The sequence below is a fragment of the Salmo trutta genome, chromosome 9 (assembly GCF_901001165.1).
Source record: "Salmo trutta chromosome 9, fSalTru1.1, whole genome shotgun sequence".
NCBI classification, from domain to species: Eukaryota; Metazoa; Chordata; class Actinopteri; order Salmoniformes; family Salmonidae; genus Salmo; species Salmo trutta.
The window spans coordinates 10,979,933-11,000,810 of NC_042965.1; the positions used below are offsets into that span (position 1 = coordinate 10,979,933).

The 20,878-nt window shown below is 41.7% G+C and overlaps 1 protein-coding gene across 2 annotated transcripts in view; it reads left to right on the forward strand.

Annotated features, from left to right (window-relative positions):
* The window catches only part of trpm3 (transient receptor potential cation channel, subfamily M, member 3), a 242,754-nt gene that overhangs the window by 148,407 nt on the left and 73,469 nt on the right, over positions 1-20,878 (forward strand). For both annotated transcript variants that reach the window (XM_029762368.1, XM_029762369.1), the window contains exons 7-12: positions 487-661; positions 1,175-1,298; positions 10,442-10,514; positions 11,892-11,992; positions 12,155-12,289; positions 12,670-12,720. In XM_029762368.1, coding sequence (XP_029618228.1) covers positions 487-661; positions 1,175-1,298; positions 10,442-10,514; positions 11,892-11,992; positions 12,155-12,289; positions 12,670-12,720 — 659 coding nt within the window. The remainder of the gene's footprint in view (positions 1-486; positions 662-1,174; positions 1,299-10,441; positions 10,515-11,891; positions 11,993-12,154; positions 12,290-12,669; positions 12,721-20,878) is intronic.

A 20,878-nucleotide genomic window follows, 5' to 3' on the forward strand; every position in this document is an offset into this window, starting at 1 on the left:
ATTGCCAAAATCCCAAAATATCCCTTTAATAGCTTCTGATTATCCAGTTTGAGGCCGTCCCGCTGTGCAGCAGGAGGGCACTCGCTCCAGGGCTTCTATGCGGCTCAAGTGCGGCTCTGTGCTTCCGCTAGATGCTCAGAAACACCCATAGAAATAGGAAACACTCTCTGAATGCTGCTTGCCGCATTTGTGGCACAAATTCGTCTATAAGCAGCATTTCTATTTTAGTTGAGAGGTGAGATGTTGGGGCACTTGTTGAATCGTGGCACGCAACACGGCCCCCACTGAAGTTTTGTCAGTCACACCTCCCTCATGGCTGTCTGTCAGGTTACTCCTGTGGGATTTAATGAGTGTTTTTTGTTTACACCTTTTTTTCTCTGTTTTCTGATTTCTTTCTTGTCCCGTTTGCCTTCATTCTTTCACCACTATCCCTCTCTCTCTTTCTCTTTTGCTCCCTCCCCCCTTCTCCCCTTTCTCTCTCTGTAGGTATTGGTCAGGGAGTGCCAGTGGTGGCTCTGATAGTGGAGGGGGGTCCTAATGTGATCTCCATCGTGTTAGAGTACCTAAGGGACACTCCACCTGTGCCCGTGGTGGTGTGTGATGGGAGCGGGCGTGCTTCGGACATCCTGGCATTTGGACACAAGTACTCCGAGGAGGGAGGGTACGTGTCACATATCACATACACAGATTTGCTACAGTATTGCGGGTGCATTAAGGTGCGTTAGTAGTGTGTCCCAAATACAGTCCTAATGCTTAGGATAAACGTTAAATGGATAATTTGGCAATGAGGCCCTTTATCTACTTACCCAGAGTCAGATGAACTCGTGGATACCAATTTTATGTCTTTGTCCAGTATGAAGGAAGTTAGAGGTAGTGTTGCAAGCCAATGCTAACTAGCGTTAGCGCAATGGCTGTAGTTACCTATAACGTCCTTCATACTGGACCCAGAAACATAAAAATGATATCCACGAGTTCATCTGACTCTGGGTAAGTAGATAAAGGGCATCATTGCCAAAATCCTGAAGTGTGCCTTTAAGACTTCAACTTAAATGTAAGTTTCTCGTCCAGGTCTCTTTTACCCTTATCTGCCACAATTCCTCATCTCTCCTTTCTCCCTTCTGCTCTTCTTCCCTCTTTCCCTCTCCTCTTTCTCCTTTTCCCTCATTTTTACCAGGATCATAAATGAGTCTCTGAGGGACCAGTTGCTGGTGACCATCCAGAAGACCTTCACGTACAGCCGGACCCAGGCCCAGCACCTCTTCATCATCCTCATGGAATGCATGAAGAAGAAGGAGCTGGTGAGTGTTCAGGCTCGCTCACTTGTCACCTTGGAAACATCTCCTACCCCAACTCCCCATGCCTCTACTGTAGGGCTTTACAACCCTGTTTCTGGAGAACTACCCACCTGTAGGTTTCTCTCCAACCCCAGTTGTAACTAACCTGATTCAGCTTATCAACCAGCTAATTAATAGAATCAGGTGTGCTAGATTACAGTAGGAGTGAAAACCTACAGGACGGTAGCTCTCCAGGAACAGGGTTGGAGAGCCCTGATCAACTGTACAAAGTCTCAAGCACCAGTGTGATGGGGATTAGGGAGAAAAAACCTTGGCGTCAATGTAAAGATAAAAAAGAGAAGATTTGGGAATAATGAGATTGTGGCCCTGTCCAGAAACAACCCCTTTAGCCCTTACCACCTAGACCCTAGTGGAGAACTGAGAGGATGTGATAGGTTTCAGCGATATTATAGCAGCTCCACCTTGCCGTCTAATAGGCTAGTGGAATTTCTGCCATAGGGGATTGGGGCTGTGACAGGGCTGTGGATGTAAAGGCTCTCTGATGTCGTCCAGGACCAACTGGTTTGGCTTTAGGCTGCTCTCTCTCCTGTCCATCTGTCATATCCATTTGAAACATACCCCACAAGCTGTGTTTAGTGAACTGTCACTCACATAATTAACCTTCCCTAATTAACCTTCCCTAGCTCAGGTGGTGACAAGGTCTCTTCAGATCAGTGTTTCTTGCAGAGAGAAGCTGCATGCTTATTACAGTGATCATCCTCAATGTGTAGTACACTGTCCCACTACAAACACAATGATACATATTATCACTGCACTATGCCTGGCACAAAGTCACATTTCACAGGGCACGAAACAAGCACTATGGTAAGTGGATAATGAAGGTAATCACATGGCAATCAGTGAGTTTTGAGTTCCAGACAGACGGCATTAGTCACACACACACACACACACACACAAAAACACACACTGCTGTGTCCATTCCAAACCATGAGATATTATCGTCGTACATACTGTGCCTGAGATGAAAATACCACTCACTGTCTGTACTCATTAAACACCTGAGCCTCCATTAGCCTGCATGCACCAAACAAACACATGCCTTTGCTTTACAATATTCTAATTTAACAGTTGGTTACACAAGCACAATCATAATGTAATTTGCATGGAAAATGGCCTCAATAAGCAAATGCACACTCTGTTATATAAAGGTTTTAAAGTACACACTTTGTTTATAATACACACATTCAAAACTCAGTTGCACAATACGCTTGGAAAGTGGATTTCATCATAATCGTTCAAATATGAACACAACTGGAGACACCAAGTCAAATCGGGGACATGTTTTTTTACACAATAACATTATGGGAGCTAGCAAAACAGTGCAGTTAAATAACTGCAAACGATTTTAGCTAGCTAGCTAACTAACTTGGCTAGCTGTGGGGTGTAGCAATTCACCCATTTACAGTTGGTACTACACTACACTTTGCAAGCAAAAGGTGTCTCCATTAATGTTTACATTTGTCTCCACTTTCCAAGCATATTGACATATGTTAGCTGTAATTGTTGACATGGTATTCATGGTTGCACATACTTTTACTACGAGCAACTGAACCGCATATATTGCAAGGGTCCCTCCTCTCCCTACGTATTGTTTTGTAATTGTATATCTATTGAAATTAAACAATATATACACTTTGTTGAATGTTTTTGCGTCAATTTTGTTTTTGTGCGTTCATTTTGTCTCTCCTTTGTTCCTTTGTCATGTGCCATAAATGTGCCTTTTAATGTGATGATTTGTGTTGGTGTTGTTGTTTCTCCTTTTCATTGTGCATCCCATTTTTGTTCTTCCATGTTTTCTTCCCCCTTATATGGACAGAGAGAGAGATGAGAGTGGTAGAGAGAGAGATGCCCATCACAGATGTTGGGTGTGTAAGTGGATTGATCTGAGCTCTATGACGTTTCCACGCTCAAGCAGATGGAACTCCAGAACACCCAGTCGAGTGGAGTCTCCAGAGCAGCTGTGGAGCCAAGAATATCTGATAGGCATAAGAGTAAATCTCTTCCTCAACTACTGCCACCACTATCTACCAGTACTTTACTACAGTACAGTACGTCCTCTATGGGATGGATCATACTGAGGAAGATTGGTCGGTTTGTGCTGCCACCTTGGTCTAGTTTGGCTGAGGCTAATGCAGGCTAATGCTAATGCCAAGCACGGTAGTGTGGTGTTGAGTAGATAAAGCTAGATAAAGTTTAGACCAAGGCAATGCTGTAAGATTTCTGATGACGTGGGACTAATGTGTTTGGATGATGGAATATGACTGAGAATCCTTTGGACTTGTAGCCTATATGTCACCTTGACATTCGAATCTGCACGGTTTCACACAGCAGGTGCGGTGCTCTTTCGTGTAGTCAGCGTTTCGATGAAGATTCCTATTAGTAGCCATCTCCATAGCGGGCCATGTGTAAGGAATGTGTAATGAACACTAAACTTTTGACTACGTTTTATGCATTCCACATTTTCTTGTGTTACAGCTTGAATTCAAAATGTATGAAAAAATATATCATTCCCACCCAACTACACACAATACACCATAATGGCAAAGTGAAAAGTATTAGACATTTTTTTAAATGTATTGAGAATGAAATACAGAAATGTCTAATTTCCTTAAGTATTCACACCCCTGAATCGATACATGTTAGAATCACCTTTGGCAGCGATTACAGCTGTCATTCTTTCTGGGCAAGTCTCTAGGAACTTTGCAAACCTGGATTGTACAATATTTGCACAATATTATTTTTAAAAGCTCCGTCAAGTTGGTTGTTGATCATTGCTAGACAGCCATTTTCAAGTCTTGCCATAGATTTTCAATCCGATTTAAGTCAAAATGTAATGGAGAAGTCTCGTGAACGCGCATCTCCAGTCTCACTGTCCCCAGGCTGACCACTTACAAACTCTGCTCCTATACTTTGCCCAGAGACAGCAGACACCCCATTCCACTTTCTGGCAGCTTTAGAGAGCCAACGGAAGCCTTAGAAAGTGTCACCTTACAGTACAGATGCTGTAATGTTGATAGAGATGCAACAGAAGGACAACAAATTGTCAGACATGGCACTTCCTGCATGGAATCTTCTCAGGTTTTGGCCTGCCATATTAGTTCTGTTATACTCACAGACACCATTCAAACAGTTTTAGAAACTTTAGAGTGTTTTCTATCCAAATCTACTAATTATATGCATATTCTAGTTTCTGGGCAGGAGCAGTAACCAGATTAAATCAGGTATGTTTTTTATCAGGCCGTGAAAATACTGCCCCCTATCCCAAAGAAGTTAAGAAAAGTGAAATGGTGTCAATATATTTGGCTACAGATAGAACAATGCTGGAGTATAGATCCAAATTAAAAGTTTTTGCTTCACTGTCCATATAAATATGTAGGAGTGTATTTATAGATAGACATGTTATACCAACAGTAAGCACTCAAGCAAACTTTTCCCTGTAAGATACAAATGTAGAAGAAGATGGGTTTATTTCTTACCCCTGCAAAATGACAAAAAAATAACCTCCTTGTGATCAAATTATACACCTACCATTGACTAACACTAGTTGTGGCAATATGGTGCTCCCTCCCTAGCACATGGCTCCACAGAGGAGTGTGCCCCTGGCTAGCCGTCAATTTTAAAAACAAGAAAATGGTGCTTTGCTGCTTTGTTTAATGTAAGGAATTTGAAATTATTTATACTTTTACTTCTACTTTTGATACTTAAGTATATTTAAAACCAAATACTTTTAGACTTTTACTCGAGTAATATTTTACTGGTTGACTTTCACTTTTTACTTGAGTAACTTTCTATTACGGTATCTATACTTTTACTGAATTATGACAATGGGGTACTTTTTCCACCACTGACAAGCAACATGATCAAACAGCATCCATTCTCACTTAAAAGTGGTGCTTCCCACTAGTGACTAGTATGTCTCTTCTCTCCTCTGCCCTCTCCTCGACGTGTGATGGTGTGACGGGCGGATGTCGATGGCATGTCATCAATCATTGCCGAGTGACACGTGTCAATCAATAGGCATGAAAGTGTCAGTCATCTACAGAATGAGATATTCCCTTCACACAGACTGTAGACCAATCGGTATTAGAAGCTACAGCATATCTGTGTGCAAGAGAAAAACATATATGGAGGCATGTGTGAAACCAAAGCACCTATGCATCACTACTAAATATAGACATGTTATACCAACAGTAAGCACTCAAGAAAACATTTCCCTGTTGGATACAAATTGAGAAGAGGAGGGGAGTATTTCTTACCCCTGCATAAGGACAAAAAACGAAATACACCTACCATTGATTAACATGGTGCTCCCTCGCTAACACATGGCTCCGCATAGGGTCACCTTGGGGCTATGGTGGGTGGAGAAGGAGGAGGATCGGTAGCAGTAGGAGGAAGAGGAAAGGAAAAGAGAAGTTGACGAGGTGGAGGCCACGCAGATTAAGCTGCACATAATACTCATCCCTGTTCTATCAGTCATTGTTACTGTCATTCACATATAGGAAGCAGTGATCTGGTGGGTTCCACAGGAGGACGCTGAGGGGAGGACGGCTCAATATTGGCCGGAACGGAGCAAATGGAATTTGATACCATTCCGCTCCAGCCATTGACAAGAACCCGTCCTCCCTAATTAAGGTGCCACCAACCTCCTGTGGTGGGTTCACACTCTAACACGCATGCATTCATGCACACACACACATTTACTCATCTGTGTGTTCTTGTCAGTGAGTTCCCGCCTGTGTAGTTCAAGTGAGGATTAGGGCTGTTTTAGTTCAAGTGTACCGGTGTGATTTGTGCACTAAGTGTGTGGCATTATGGTCACACACACAGACAGTCCTAAAGCCACTACAGGAACACACACCAGGTCATGTAACCCTCACTTAAGTAATCTATCCCTGACCACACTGGCCTTCTCTATCTCACGCACGCACGCGCACGCACACATACAGACACACACACACACGCACGCACGCGCATGCATACATACATACATACATACATACATACATACATACATACATACACACACACACACACACACACACACACACACACACACACACATACAGACAACATGCACACCCACGTGAACACACACAATAATTACCCTGTCCTCAAACAGGCAATGAAGATGGATCGAAACCATCACATCCCATTTACTCTCCAATTTCACCTGGAGGGAGGCCTTTCAATTACTCTTACACACACACACACACACACACACACACACACACACACACACACACACACACACACATGCATTTATATCACCTACTGGGGACACCTGTTCTCACACCACATTCTGGGGACACCACTTTCCTGACAACCTAGACAAGATGAAAACATCCCAAAAAATCACTAAAAAATCTATAAGAAATACACCCCTTCAAATGTAATTGATTGATTGAAATAAGGGTAGATGACATTGTGGGGACTGGGAAGGTGAACAATGTCGGGACACAAGAGGAAACTCCTTATTTGGCATCAACAGGAAGTCCCATCTGGGGACCAATTTCCGACCAACTAGTACCATCTGGGGACAATAGTGTAGGCTATTGTTTAGGGCACAAGGGGAAGATGGATTCTAATCTAGATACGTTTGAATTGCCTTTCAGCATATCAGCACCCACTAGAGAATGTTGCCGGGCGTTCTCTTTAGCATATGCATATCACCCTACAAGGTGTGCAAATATGCTTGATAAATAAATGCTTTATAAATATTGCATAAACTATTGTAAATGATTAACAGCATGAAGAACACACACACACCACGCACTCTCTCACAGTTATGTTTATATCATCCTCATATACACTACCGTTCAAAAGTTTGGGGTCACTTAGACGTTTCCTTGTTTTTGAAAGAAAAACTATTTTTTTTGTCCATTAAAATAACATCAAATTGATCAGACATACAGTGTAGACATTGTTAATGTTGTAAATGACAATTGTAGCTGGAAACGGCTGATTCTTAATGGAATATCTACATAGGCGTTGTCATGATCGTGTGGAGAGACGGACCAAGGTGCAGCATGATTAAAGTTCCACATATTTATTCAAGCAAAACTTCCAAACAAAAAGAAACAAACAATGAACCGTGACATCAGAGGTGCTACATGCACTAACTCAAAACAAGATCCCACAAAAGTGGGGAAATATGATCCCCAATCAGAGACAACGATAAACAGCTGCCTCTGATTGGGAACCATACCAGGCCAACATAGAAATAAAACACCTAGATAGAAACACCCCCCCAGTCACACCCCGACCTAACCAAAATAGAGAATAAAAAAGCTCTCTATGGTCAGGGCGTGACAGGCGTACAGCAACCATCACTCCTGTGTTTCAATGACACGTTGCATTAGCTAATCTAAGTTTATCATTTTAAATGGCTAATTGATCATTAGAAAACCCTTTTGCAATTATGTTAGCACAGCTGAAAACTGGCTTTCTTTAGACTAGTTGAGTTTCTGGAGCATCAGCATTTGTGGGTTTGATTACAGGCTCAAAATGGCCAGAATCAAAGACCTTTCTTCTGAAACTTGTCAGTCTATTCTTGTTCTGAGAAATGAAGGCAATTCCATGGGAGAAATTGCCAAGAAACTGAAGATCTCGTAGAACGCTGTGTACTACTACTCCCTTCACAGAACAGCGCAAAATGCTTCTAACCAGAATAGAAAGAGGAGTGGGAGTCCCCGGTGCACAACAGAGCAAGAGGACAAGTACATTAGAGTGTCTAGTTTGAGAAACAGATGCCTCACAAGTCCTCAACTGGCAGCTTCATTGAATAGTACCCGCAAAACACCAGTCTCAACGTCAACAGTGAAGAGGCGACTCCAGGATGCTGGCCTTCTTGGCAGAGTTGCAAAGAAAAAGCCATATCTCAGAATGGCCAATACAAAGAAAAGATTAAGATGGGCAAAAGAACACAGACACTGGACAGGGGAAGATTGTAAAAAAGTGTTATGGACAGAGACTAATCTAAGTTTGAGGTGTTTGGATCACAAAGAACATTTGTGAGACGCAAAAGAATGAAAAGATGCTTGACGCCATCTGTCAAGCATGGTGGAGGCAATGTGATGGTCTGGGGGTGCTTTGGTGGTGGTAAGGTGGGAGATTTGTACAGGGTAAAAGGGATCTTGAAGAAGGAAGGCTATCACTCCGTTTTGCAACGCCATGCAATACCCTGTGGACGGCGTTTAATTGGAGGCAATTTCCTCGTACAACAGGACAATGACCCAAAGCACAGCTCCAAACTATGCAATAACTATTTAGGGAAGAAGCAGTCAGCTGGTATTCTGTCTCTAATGGAGGGCCAGCACAGTCACCGGATCTCAACTCTATTGAGCTGTTGTGGGAGCAGCTTGACCGTATGGTACATAAGAAGTGCCCATCAAGCCAATCCAACTTGTGGGAGGTGCTTCAGGAATCATGTGGTGAAATCTCTTCAGATTACCTCAACAAATTGACAACTAGAATGTCAAAGGTCTGCAAGGCTGTAGTTGCTGCAAATGGAGGATTCTTTGACAAAAGCCAAGTTTGAAGGACACAATTATTATTTCAATTAAAAATCATTATTTATAACCTTGTCAACGTCTTGACTATATTTCCTATTCATTTTGCAACTCATTTCACGTATGTTTTCATGGGAAAACAAGGACGTTTCTAAGTGACCCCAAACTTTTGAACGGTAGTGTACGTATGCAGATACTTACATTATTCATCATGTGAGGTGAAATGTGTATATTTTGGGAGATGAGCACTCATTCTGTTTGACTTGATGAAGAGCCGGTTCGGATCAACACCGTGTCAATAAAGCAATGAATTGGGAGAATAAACAGTATGAGAGTCTTCCTGTTCTTCGCAAGTATTCTTTATTAGCCCAGCGCCTATGTTTTTAAGGATGTGCGTATGACAACACACTTTGTTACTTTCATTGTTCACACGTTAAACACAGTCAGGAATGCTCATTCACATGCTCATAGAGACACACAGTACTGGAGGTAACTCTTACACATACATACGCTCAGTTCTCTCTCTGCAGGACCCCATTCCAAGGGGGCAATGTGTGTCATCTCTCAGTAGCGGAAAAATAATGAACAAGCAAACGTACAAAGGGCTTTTAGAAAAAGGGAAAGAGAGAGAAGGAGAGAGCTACTCTATTGATTCGTAGCCTGAGGGGAGGCAGGAGTTAAAGACAGCTGAAATCAAGGTGCGCCACCAAATTTAGCCATTTAGAAGGGAAGATGGGTTTGGAGATGTGATGGCGGGAGGAGGGAGGAGGATGGAGGGATTACAGGAATAGATTCATGACCCTGTGGCTGGGATCCTCAGCACGCTCCAGCGTTCCGAACACGCAGCTCATACGTAGAGCTGCAAGGTGCCCTTCACACACATGCTGTCATGCGACAAAATCTGGGAGAACTGCCGCATTCCCTCTTTTTTACCCTCCCCCTGCTTTCCCTTCCTTCATCCTTCCCGCTATCTTACCCCCTCTCTCCCTCTGTTTCGCTCTGTACCCCTTCCTTCTTTTTATCTCTTGCTTACTGTACCATACTCCATCGAAGGGTCTCCAGCCACTCTAGATATCTCTCTCTCTTTCCTTCGCTCTCTCTCCCCTTCGCTCTCTCTCTCTCTCCCTCTCGCTCTCTCTCTCTCTCTCCTTCGCTCTCTCCCCTTCTCTCTCTCTCCCTCAGTCTCTCTCTCTCTCCATTCTATCTCTTCCCTTCTTTTCTACTGGGACCACACTGCACACGAGCTACTTCACAGTTTCCGTTTCCGAAGTGTGTCAACTAGGGAGAATATATTATACTGTATATTGCAGTTTACTCTGCTCGGAGCTTCAGACAGCAGCTCTTTACAGCTGCTTCTAATCACATGTATCAAAAGCACTGAGCTATGATGTGACTGGTTTACTCATGGTGTTAATCATCTCTGTCAGTAAAAACATTTAATTCATTTATTTATTCACAATGCAAGAAAGAAAGAAATTCCCAGTGATTAATGATGTGCAGATCACATAGAGATTATTGAAATGTCTCCCTCTCTCTCTTTCTTTTTCTTTCTTTCTTTTCTCTCTCCGTATGTTTCAGATAACCGTTTTTCGGATGGGGTCTGAGGGACACCAGGACATTGACCTGGCCATTCTCACTGCTCTGCTAAAAGGTAATTGACACATAGTTAATATTTAAAGAGGCTCCTTAAGTCAGACAGTGGGCTTCAGAAGGTTATAAATCACAAGCCTCCAATTGAGCCAATCTGTTCAGCTCTAGCACAGTTAAGACTCTCCCTCTCCTCCTCCCGTTTCATTGCTCCATCCCTCCTCCATCCCTCTCGTAATCCATAGTTTTGACTTGTTTAGTGCATGGTGTTGATCAGGAGCATAGGATCCAACGCTGCTGTTTCCGAGGCCTTTGGAGCAGATCCTTTGGGCCTGTTTTCAAATCTATACCAGGTGATTGACTCACTCTGAGTTCCTTCTTAGTGGAACGCTGTATCTGAGGGCCTTCATAATTCATGTTTAGCAGCATGTCTAGGAGATGCGTGTTTCTAGCATGTTTACCCTCTCTATGCGCCCTTCTCCCTCACACTTATTATTTTTTGCATCTCATCTCCTCCTATTCGTATCTCTCTGTCCATCTCGCTCTCTATTTCTGTGATTGATCTCTGTATCTGGCATGATGGACTGTCACAAGCATGGCCAGTATAGAGTACAGACTTTATTATGCAAGCTGTGTGTTTTCAGAGAGATAGAGGTAGAGTGAGAGAAAGATTGTGCGTGAGAGACTGACACACTGAACGAAGTAGGGAGAGATCGAGAGAGAGAGACAAAGAGAGACAGAGAAAAAGAGAGTGAGAGAGAGAAAGAAAGAAAGATAGAGGGTATTTGATGCGGGAAAAGGTCCATAAACTCCAGGGACTACAGAGCTGCGGAGAGTAAAGTGTTATTTAAAACCAGTGATAAACGCGAGCAGTCCGTTTTAATACCGACTTCTCTATTAAACTCAAATTACACTACTCTGCATCTCGTTACCAAGCTCGGTAAAAGCTCCCATTATTAAGCCTGTGAAATATCTCTGCTGAGTAGAACCGTCAGTCATCATAAAAGGTGTGTAGCCTCAAACTTGCCTCCCTTCAGCATTTGAGTTTTCAAACTACCGGTTAAAGTGCTTTTCACAAAACAATTTATCACACCACCAACAGCATGACAAATATCCTTTCTCAAAAAGAAAGCAAGAGGTAGGTGTCGGAGGCCAAGAACAACTGCCTTGGGCTTTCCTTTAAGAAGAACAGCGCAAATACAGCAATCTCCTTTGTTGCTTGCTAAACAGTGATGCTCTGCCCACCCACAGAGAAAAAAGTAAATACAACCTTCCACCTCTAGCAGGAGAAGTCATTTGAGATTGCAGTCGGCGTCTGCTGACGGAATGATCTACAAATTACCATGCACCCCAAATAACTATTCGTTATTATTTGTTGATCGACTGAGCAAAATTGATGCTCTCGAACATGGTTTATTCTCCCTTCTGTTCTTCCTCCTAGGAGCCAACGCATCGGCTCCTGACCAGCTCAGCCTGGCCCTGGCCTGGAACCGAGTGGACATTGCCCGCAGCCAGATCTTCATCTACGGACAGCAGTGGCCTGTACGACCCAGCCTTATACTTCTCACTCCCTTGTTTACAGTATAGACTACAGACAGCCCTGTCCATGTGAAAGTGTGAAATCTATGCCGTATCCATCCATATGCTGTTTCTTGATGGTTAAGCCTGAGTTGACTGACTGTGCCTTCCCTGTTTGTATGGTAGGTGGGTTCTCTGGAGCAGTCTATGCTGGATGCCCTGGTGCTGGACAGAGTGGACTTCGTCAAGCTGCTGATCGAGAACGGAGTGAGCATGCATCGCTTCCTCACCCTCTCCAGACTGGAGGAGCTCTACAACACGGTACTTCACTACAGCTCCACCATGGCTGACAGTTCTGAACTCTGACCTCTCACTGACTCAATGTCATATGGAATGTATCAATCAGTCATAACATTGTTGTAACAACTGCTATAACCCCTGGTATTTGTATAACAAAAGCTGTTCTAAACTATTATACTCCCTCCTGGTGTTCCTCTGTAAGGTATGCATTCTTAAAGCCTTTATAGCAGCTACATAAGACAATATAACATCCTTCATACGTGTTCATTATGAACAACAGCATAATACTGTACCTACAGTGTGGCACTTGATTCAAATGAACCATTTGTCGAAGCTCTGCAACTTGCTGCAGGTTGGGGCGTGACTCACGGACTGAACTGTGCTTGTGTTTGTTTTGCCAGAGGCATGGACCATCCAACACCCTACACCACCTGGTCAGAGACGTCAAAAAGGTACAGTTAAGTGTGTGTGACCGCGTAGGCGTTGGTGTGAATGTTAGCTTGTGTGCGAACGCAAGGGCAGCACATTTTCTATTGGCCTAGACTTTGTGTTGCTTTTGTTTGCAGATTGTGTTTAGCTCTGTAGATCGCTATTGTTGCTAACGGCGCATCTAGGAGGCGGATTTTCTCCTTTTCAGCTGGGGTTACAACCGCAGCTGCCTAGAGGGGTCTCCGTCTTCTGTCTCTCTCTACCCCTCCCATTACTCTTTCTTTTGCTCTGTACACATTCACTCCATTTGAGTCCAACGCGGTATTATGTACCCATATGCACAACAACCCTCGATTGGTCAAACGTATTGTAGTCCTGCGGATCTGACGTTAAACCAGGGAAGGCCCACCTCTAATTGTGGCTGTCACAGTTAACTTAGCCTAGGCCCAATTACTCAAAATGAGCTGCCATTATATATTGCTATATGTGTAACGTACACCAAATTGAGTGTCTCTTCGAGTATTGAGTGTGTACAACATCATCATGTCATTCATTATAGAGCCAGTCTGAGATTGGACTGTTGAGTGCATACGAGGCATTCATTTCTCCACTACTCTCTGTCTCGGTGTCTGTCTTGCTTGTCCCTTGGCCCTCTAATAGAGGGACAGAACAGTAGTCTAATGTTATAGAAGAGAGGGACAGAACAGTAGTCTAATGTTATAGAAGAGAGGGACAGAACAGTGGTATAATGTTATAGAAGAGAGGGACAGAACAGTGGTATAATGTTATAGAAGAGAGGGACAGAACAGTAGTATAATGTTATAGAAGAGAGGGACAGAACAGTAGTCTAATGTTATAGAAGAGAGGGACAGAACAGTAGTCTAATGTTATAGAAGAGAGGGACAGAACAGTGGTATAATGTTATAGAAGAGAGGGACAGAACAGTGGTATAATGTTATAGAAGAGAGGGACAGAACAGTAGTATAATGTTATAGAAGAGAGAGACAGAACAGTAGTCTAATGTTATAGAAGAGAGGGATAGAACAGTAGTCTAATGTTATAGAAGAGAGGGACAGAACAGTAGTCTAATGTTATAGAAGAGAGGGACAGAACAGTAGTCTAATGTTATAGAAGAGAGGGACAGAACAGTAGTCTAATGTTATAGAAGGGAGGGACAGAACAGTAGTCTAATGTTATAGAAGAGAGGACCAGAACAGTAGTCTAATGTTATAGAAGGGAGGGACAGAACAGTAGTCTAATGTTATAGAAGAGAGGGACAGAACAGTAGTCTAATGTTATAGAAGAGAGGGACAGAACAGTAGTCTAATGTTATAGAAGAGAGAGACAGAACAGTAGTCTAATGTTATAGAAGAGAGGGACAGAACAGTAGTCTGATGTTATAGAAGAGAGGGACAGAACAGTAGTCTAATGTTATAGAAGAGAGGGACAGAACAGTAGTCTAATGTTATAGAAGAGAGGGACAGAACAGTAGTCTAATGTTATAGAAGAGAGGGACAGAACAGTAGTCTAATGTTATAGAAGAGAGGACCTGAACAGTAGTCTAATGTTATAGAAGGGAGGGACAGAACAGTAGTCTAATGTTATAGAAGGGAGGGACAGAACAGTAGTCTAATGTTATAGAAGGGAGGGACAGAACAGTAGTCTAATGTTATAGAAGGGAGGGACAGAGCAGTAGTCTAATGTTATAGAAGGGAGGGACAGAGCAGTAGTCTAATGTTATAGAAGAGAGGGACAGAGCAGTAGTCTAATGTTATAGAAGGGAGGACCAGAAAGGTAGTCTAATGTTATAGAAGAGAGGGACAGAACAGTAGTCTAATGTTATAGAAGAGAGGTCCAGAACAGTAGTCTAATGTTATAGAAGAGAGGGACAGAACAGTAGTCTAATGTTATAGAAGGGAGCGACAGAACAGTAGTCTAATGTTATAGAAGAGAGGGACAGAACAGTAGTCTAATGTTATAGAAGGGAGGACCAGAACAGTAGTCTAATGTTATAGAAGAGAGGGACAGAACAGTAGTCTAATGTTATAGAAGAGAGGGACAGAACAGTAGTCTAATGTTATAGAAGAGAGGGACAGAACAGTGGTATAATGTTATAAAAGAGAGGGACAGAACAGTGGTATAATGTTATAGAAGAGAGGGACAGAACAGTAGTATAATGTTATAGAAGAGAGGGACAGAACAGTAGTCTAATGTTATAGAAGAGAGGGACAGAACAGTAGTCTAATGTTATAAAAGAGAGGGACAGAACAGTGGTATAATGTTATAGAAGAGAGGGACAGAACAGTGGTATAATGTTATAGAAGAGAGGGACAGAACAGTAGTATAATGTTATAGAAGAGAGGGACAGAACAGTAGTCTAATGTTATAGAAGAGAGGGACAGAACAGTAGTCTAATGTTATAAAAGAGAGGGACAGAACAGTGGTATAATGTTATAGAAGAGAGGGACAGAACAGTGGTTTAATGTTATAGAAGAGAGGGACAGAACAGTAGTATAATGTTATAGAAGAGAGGGACAGAACAGTAGTCTAATGTTATAGAAGAGAGGGACAGAACAGTAGTCTAATGTTATAGAAGAGAGGGACAGAACAGTAGTCTAATGTTATAGAAGAGAGGGACAGAACAGTAGTCTAATGTTATAGAAGAGAGGACCTGAACAGTAGTCTAATGTTATAGAAGGGAGGGACAGAACAGTAGTCTAATGTTATAGAAGGGAGGGACAGAGCAGTAGTCTAATGTTATAGAAGGGAGGACCAGAACAGTAGTCTAATGTTATAGAAGAGAGGGACAGAACAGTGGTATAATGTTATAGAAGAGAGGGACAGAACAGTGGTATAATGTTATAGAAGAGAGGGACAGAACAGTAGTATAATGTTATAGAAGAGAGGGACAGAACAGTAGTCTAATGTTATAGAAGAGAGGGACAGAACAGTAGTCTAATGTTATAGAAGAGAGGGACAGAACAGTAGTCTAATGTTATAGAAGGGAGGGACAGAACAGTAGTCTAATGTTATAGAAGGGAGGGACAGAACAGTAGTCTAATGTTATAGAAGGGAGGGACAGAACAGTAGTCTAATGTTATAGAAGAGAGGACCTGAACAGTAGTCTAATGTTATAGAAGAGAGGGACAGAACAGTAGTATAATGTTATAGAAGAGAGGGACAGAACAGTAGTCTAATGTTATAGAAGAGAGGGACAGAACAGTAGTCTAATGTTATAGAAGGGAGGGACAGAACAGTAGTCTAATGTTATAGAAGGGAGGGACAGAACAGTAGTCTAATGTTATAGAAGGGAGGTACAGAGCAGTAGTCTAATGTTATAGAAGAGAGGGACAGAGCAGTAGTCTAATGTTATAGAAGGGAGGACCAGAAAGGTAGTCTAATGTTATAGAAGAGAGGGACAGAACAGTAGTCTAATGTTATAGAAGAGAGGTCCAGAACAGTAGTCTAATGTTATAGAAGAGAGGGACAGAACAGTAGTCTAATGTTATAGAAGGGAGGACCAGAACAGTAGTCTAATGTTATAGAAGAGAGGGACAGAACAGTGGTATAATGTTATAGAAGAGAGGGACAGAACAGTGGTATAATGTTATAGAAGAGAGGGACAGAACAGTAGTATAATGTTATAGAAGAGAGGGACAGAACAGTAGTCTAATGTTATAGAAGAGAGGGACAGAACAGTAGTCTAATGTTATAAAAGAGAGGGACAGAACAGTGGTATAATGTTATAGAAGAGAGGGACAGAACAGTGGTTTAATGTTATAGAAGAGAGGGACAGAACAGTAGTATAATGTTATAGAAGAGAGGGACAGAACAGTAGTCTAATGTTATAGAAGAGAGGGACAGAACAGTAGTCTAATGTTATAGAAGAGAGGGACAGAACAGTAGTCTAATGTTATAGAAGAGAGGGACAGAACAGTAGTCTAATGTTATAGAAGAGAGGACCTGAACAGTAGTCTAATGTTATAGAAGGGAGGGACAGAACAGTAGTCTAATGTTATAGAAGGGAGGGACAGAGCAGTAGTCTAATGTTATAGAAGGGAGGACCAGAACAGTAGTCTAATGTTATAGAAGAGAGGGACAGAACAGTGGTATAATGTTATAGAAGAGAGGGACAGAACAGTGGTATAATGTTATAGAAGAGAGGGACAGAACAGTAGTATAATGTTATAGAAGAGAGGGACAGAACAGTAGTCTAATGTTATAGAAGAGAGGGACAGAACAGTAGTCTAATGTTATAGAAGAGAGGGACAGAACAGTAGTCTAATGTTATAGAAGGGAGGGACAGAACAGTAGTCTAATGTTATAGAAGGGAGGGACAGAACAGTAGTCTAATGTTATAGAAGGGAGGGACAGAACAGTAGTCTAATGTTATAGAAGAGAGGACCTGAACAGTAGTCTAATGTTATAGAAGAGAGGGACAGAACAGTAGTATAATGTTATAGAAGAGAGGGACAGAACAGTAGTATAATGTTATAGAAGAGAGGGACAGAACAGTAGTCTAATGTTATAGAAGAGAGGGACAGAACAGTAGTCTAATGTTATAGAAGAGAGGGACAGAACAGTAGTCTAATGTTATAGAAGGGAGGGACAGAACAGTAGTCTAATGTTATAGAAGAGAGGGACAGAACAGTAGTCTAATGTTATAGAAGAGAGGGACAGAACAGTAGTCTAATGTTATAGAAGAGAGGGACAGAACAGTAGTCTAATGTTATAGAAGAGAGGACCAGAACAGTAGTCTAATGTTATAGAAGAGAGGGACAGAACAGTAGTCTAATGTTATAGAAGAGAGGACCAGAACAGTAGTCTAATGTTATAGAAGAGAGGGACAGAACAGTAGTCTAATGTTATAGAAGAGAGGGACAGAACAGTAGTCTAATGTTATAGAAGAGAGGGACAGAACAGTAGTCTAATGTTTGGTAAAGATTTGGTGAAGTGGTAAAAGAGGATGACAGCAGTGCTGGCTATGGTATATGTGATGATTGTGAAGTGCTATAGGAATTCAACAGTCACAAGACAGGGACTTTGAAACATCAAGGGAACTGTTCAAAAGGGTTAAAGTAGCCTCACTGAAATCTGGCAACTGACTGTAGGTCTATAACCTCTCACATACCCTCATATAATATTTAATTCTGCAGAATTAAGCATTTATTGCATTAAAATTTTACTCTTGAACAACTCTGGAGAAATATTATTTATTTCTTGAAGCATCTTAAGGGAATGAATGGTTAAGGACCGTCTCTAAAAGTGCTATATTTATCAGCATCATAAAAGCTGATAGTGTTTCAACCACATAAAATATGCATCCAAGCTGAACTGAAATATTATCAAAAACATGTTGGGTTGTTTTAACAGTTTTACATTTCCTTAAAACCAGTCAAATTGGAAATTTTGCATCGAAAATCTTTCGCTTTTTTTTTTGCGTTTTCTCCCTGGGCTGTAAACATCTTTGCTGTACGAGATAAGCAGAGATGAAAGAGAAAAAAGAAAACAAATTGTACCGACGTCAACTACATTGAAGCATTCCTTCTATCGATTTATGACTTTATTCTGGTGAGCAAGGGTTTATTTCGTTTTTCAGGGCAACAAGTAATGACAGAAGAGAAGCTACATATATACTGATTATCATATTCCACTTTGTCACATATAGTCGGGCGGTTGCGGATGGGTTATTACCAATTGTGGGCGAGTGCGGGTGAACAAATAGCTGACCCGCGCATCACTAACTCACACCAATAAACTGATATTGGAATATACACTACGGTTGAAAAGTTTGGAGTCACTTAGAAATGTCCTTGTTTTTGAAAGAAAAGCTCATTTTTTGTCCATTAAAATAACATCAAATTGATCAGAAATACAGTGTAGACATTGTTAATGTTGTAAATGACTATTGTAGCTGGAAACGGCTGATTTTTTATGGAATATCTGCATAGGCGTACAGAGGCCCATTATCAGCAACCATCACTCCTCTGTTCCAATGGCACGTGGTGTTAGCTAATCTAAGTTTTAAAAGGCTAATTTATCATTAGAAAACCTTTTTTGTAATTATGTTAGCACAGCTGAAAACTGTTGCCCTGATTAAAAAAGCAATAAAACTGGCCTTCTTTAGACTAGTTGAGTATCTGGAGCATCAGCATTTGTGGGTTCGATTACAGGCTCAAAATGGCCAGAAACCTAGCACTTTCTTCTGAAACCCGTCAGTCTATTCTGGTTCTGAGAAATTTAGTCTAATATTTAACCGTATTGCATGGCTCTCTAGGCTTTTGCCAAATATCTGTGTTTTCCTCTCTTTCTCTTGTCCTGCTGTGTGAAGGTATGGTAGTGTGTTGGGTTTTGGTGTGCAGTAGTAGGATGCATTGCTTTCACCAGGTAGGCCCAAACATATTCTGTCCAATAAACTGATATTGGAATATATATATTAAATATTTAGTTAAGTTAATTTAAAACACAAATATTTAATGAAAGGTTTTTTAAACCAAATATCTGTGTTTTCCTCTCTTCCTCTTGTCCTGCTGTGTGAAGGTATGGTACTAGTGAATGTATGGTATTGGTATGCAGTAGTAGGATGCATTGCTTTCACCAGGGTGGCCCAAACGTATTCTGTTCCCCTTTTCTCTCTCTGGAGGAAAGCTTAGACTGTCATTGGCTACATCATGATTTCCAACCCTTCTCTTGAAGTGTGCAATTGCCCATCATGGATTTAAAGGCATTGAATTGTTAGTGTAAGCATCAGATGAAGGGACGCCATTGTTAAGTCCATGAGCAGGAGTGTGCAAATGCACACTTCGGTAGAAGTGTGAAGAATCGGGATTCAGGCATTATTATTGGTGCTTGTTATTGGCTTTAGTGTGTAACTTGCCCCTGAACTCTAACCCCTGGAGCCCCTGGTGCTGGAATGAGGCAACCTGAAGTTACTTGTGATAAAAACTAGTTGAGTACAGCCTTTCGTATCTAGTATCATGAAAGCAAGTTGAGGTGTTACAGTAATTCTTACATATTTTTTAAATAAAGGTTAATCAGTTAGTTGACATATACAATGGCCCCAATTCATCAGTTAGTTGACATATACAATGGCCCCAATTCATCAGTTAGTTGCCATATACAATTGCCCAATGCAATCAATTGAAGATAAAGGAGAAGGGCACTGTAGGTTTGATCAGAATGATTATACTGTATCAGAGCATTGTCTTATGTCAGATAGCACATATACTAATCGAGATGCATCCATCTGCAGCCCAGCATTAGCCTGTAACTAAATCTAGCTGTGACTTAAACTAGCCTGTCACTAAAACCAATACTGTCGCCATATACTGGCCGTGGTTAATCCCTGCCACATACATGGGAACTCCTCCTTTTATTTCCTAGATTCCTTTCCTCTCACCCTTTTACTTTCTTCCTTTCCTAGCTTCCTTTCGTCTCTTCCTGACTTCCTTTCCTTCTTCATTTCCTTTTCTCTCTACTGGCCGTGGTTAATCCCTACCACATACATGTGAACTCCTTTTCTTTCCTAGATTCCTTTCCTCCTTTCCTCGCTCCCTTTCCTTTCCTCATTTTCTAGCTCCCTTTCTTTTCATCCTTTGCTAGCTTCCTTTCTTCCTTGCTCCCTTTCCTTTCCTCCTTTCCTAATGCCCTTAATTGTACTCCTTTCCTAGCTTCCTTTCCTCCTTTCCTAGCTTCCTTTCCTAGATAGGGCAGGAGGTGAGGAAAAGAAGGTAGAGAAGAAACAGAAGCTAGGAAACGAGGAACAGAAGCTGAGTAAGGAAAGGAAGTAAAGAAAGGGAGATAGAGAAGGGGAAAAGGAAAGGAAGCTAGGAAATTAGGAAAAGAAAGGGATCTAGGAAAGGAGGAAAGGAAAGGGAGAATGAAAAAGGAGAGAAAGGAATCTAGGAAAGAAAAGGAGGAGTTCACATATATGTGGTAGGGATTAACCATGACCAGTAGAGAGGAAAGCAAGAAGGAAAGGAAGTTAGGAAAGGAAGCTAGGAAAGGAAGAAAGAAAAGGGAGCTAGGAAAAGAGTCAAAGAAAGAGAGCTAGGAAAGGAAAGGGATCAAGGAAAGGAGGGATTGACCACATCCAGTAGAGAGGAAGACACACCCAGGACAAAACTTCACCTGTCTATAAAATGCAGAGTTAAAGATTCTGAGTGAACCTGTAGTGTGCTT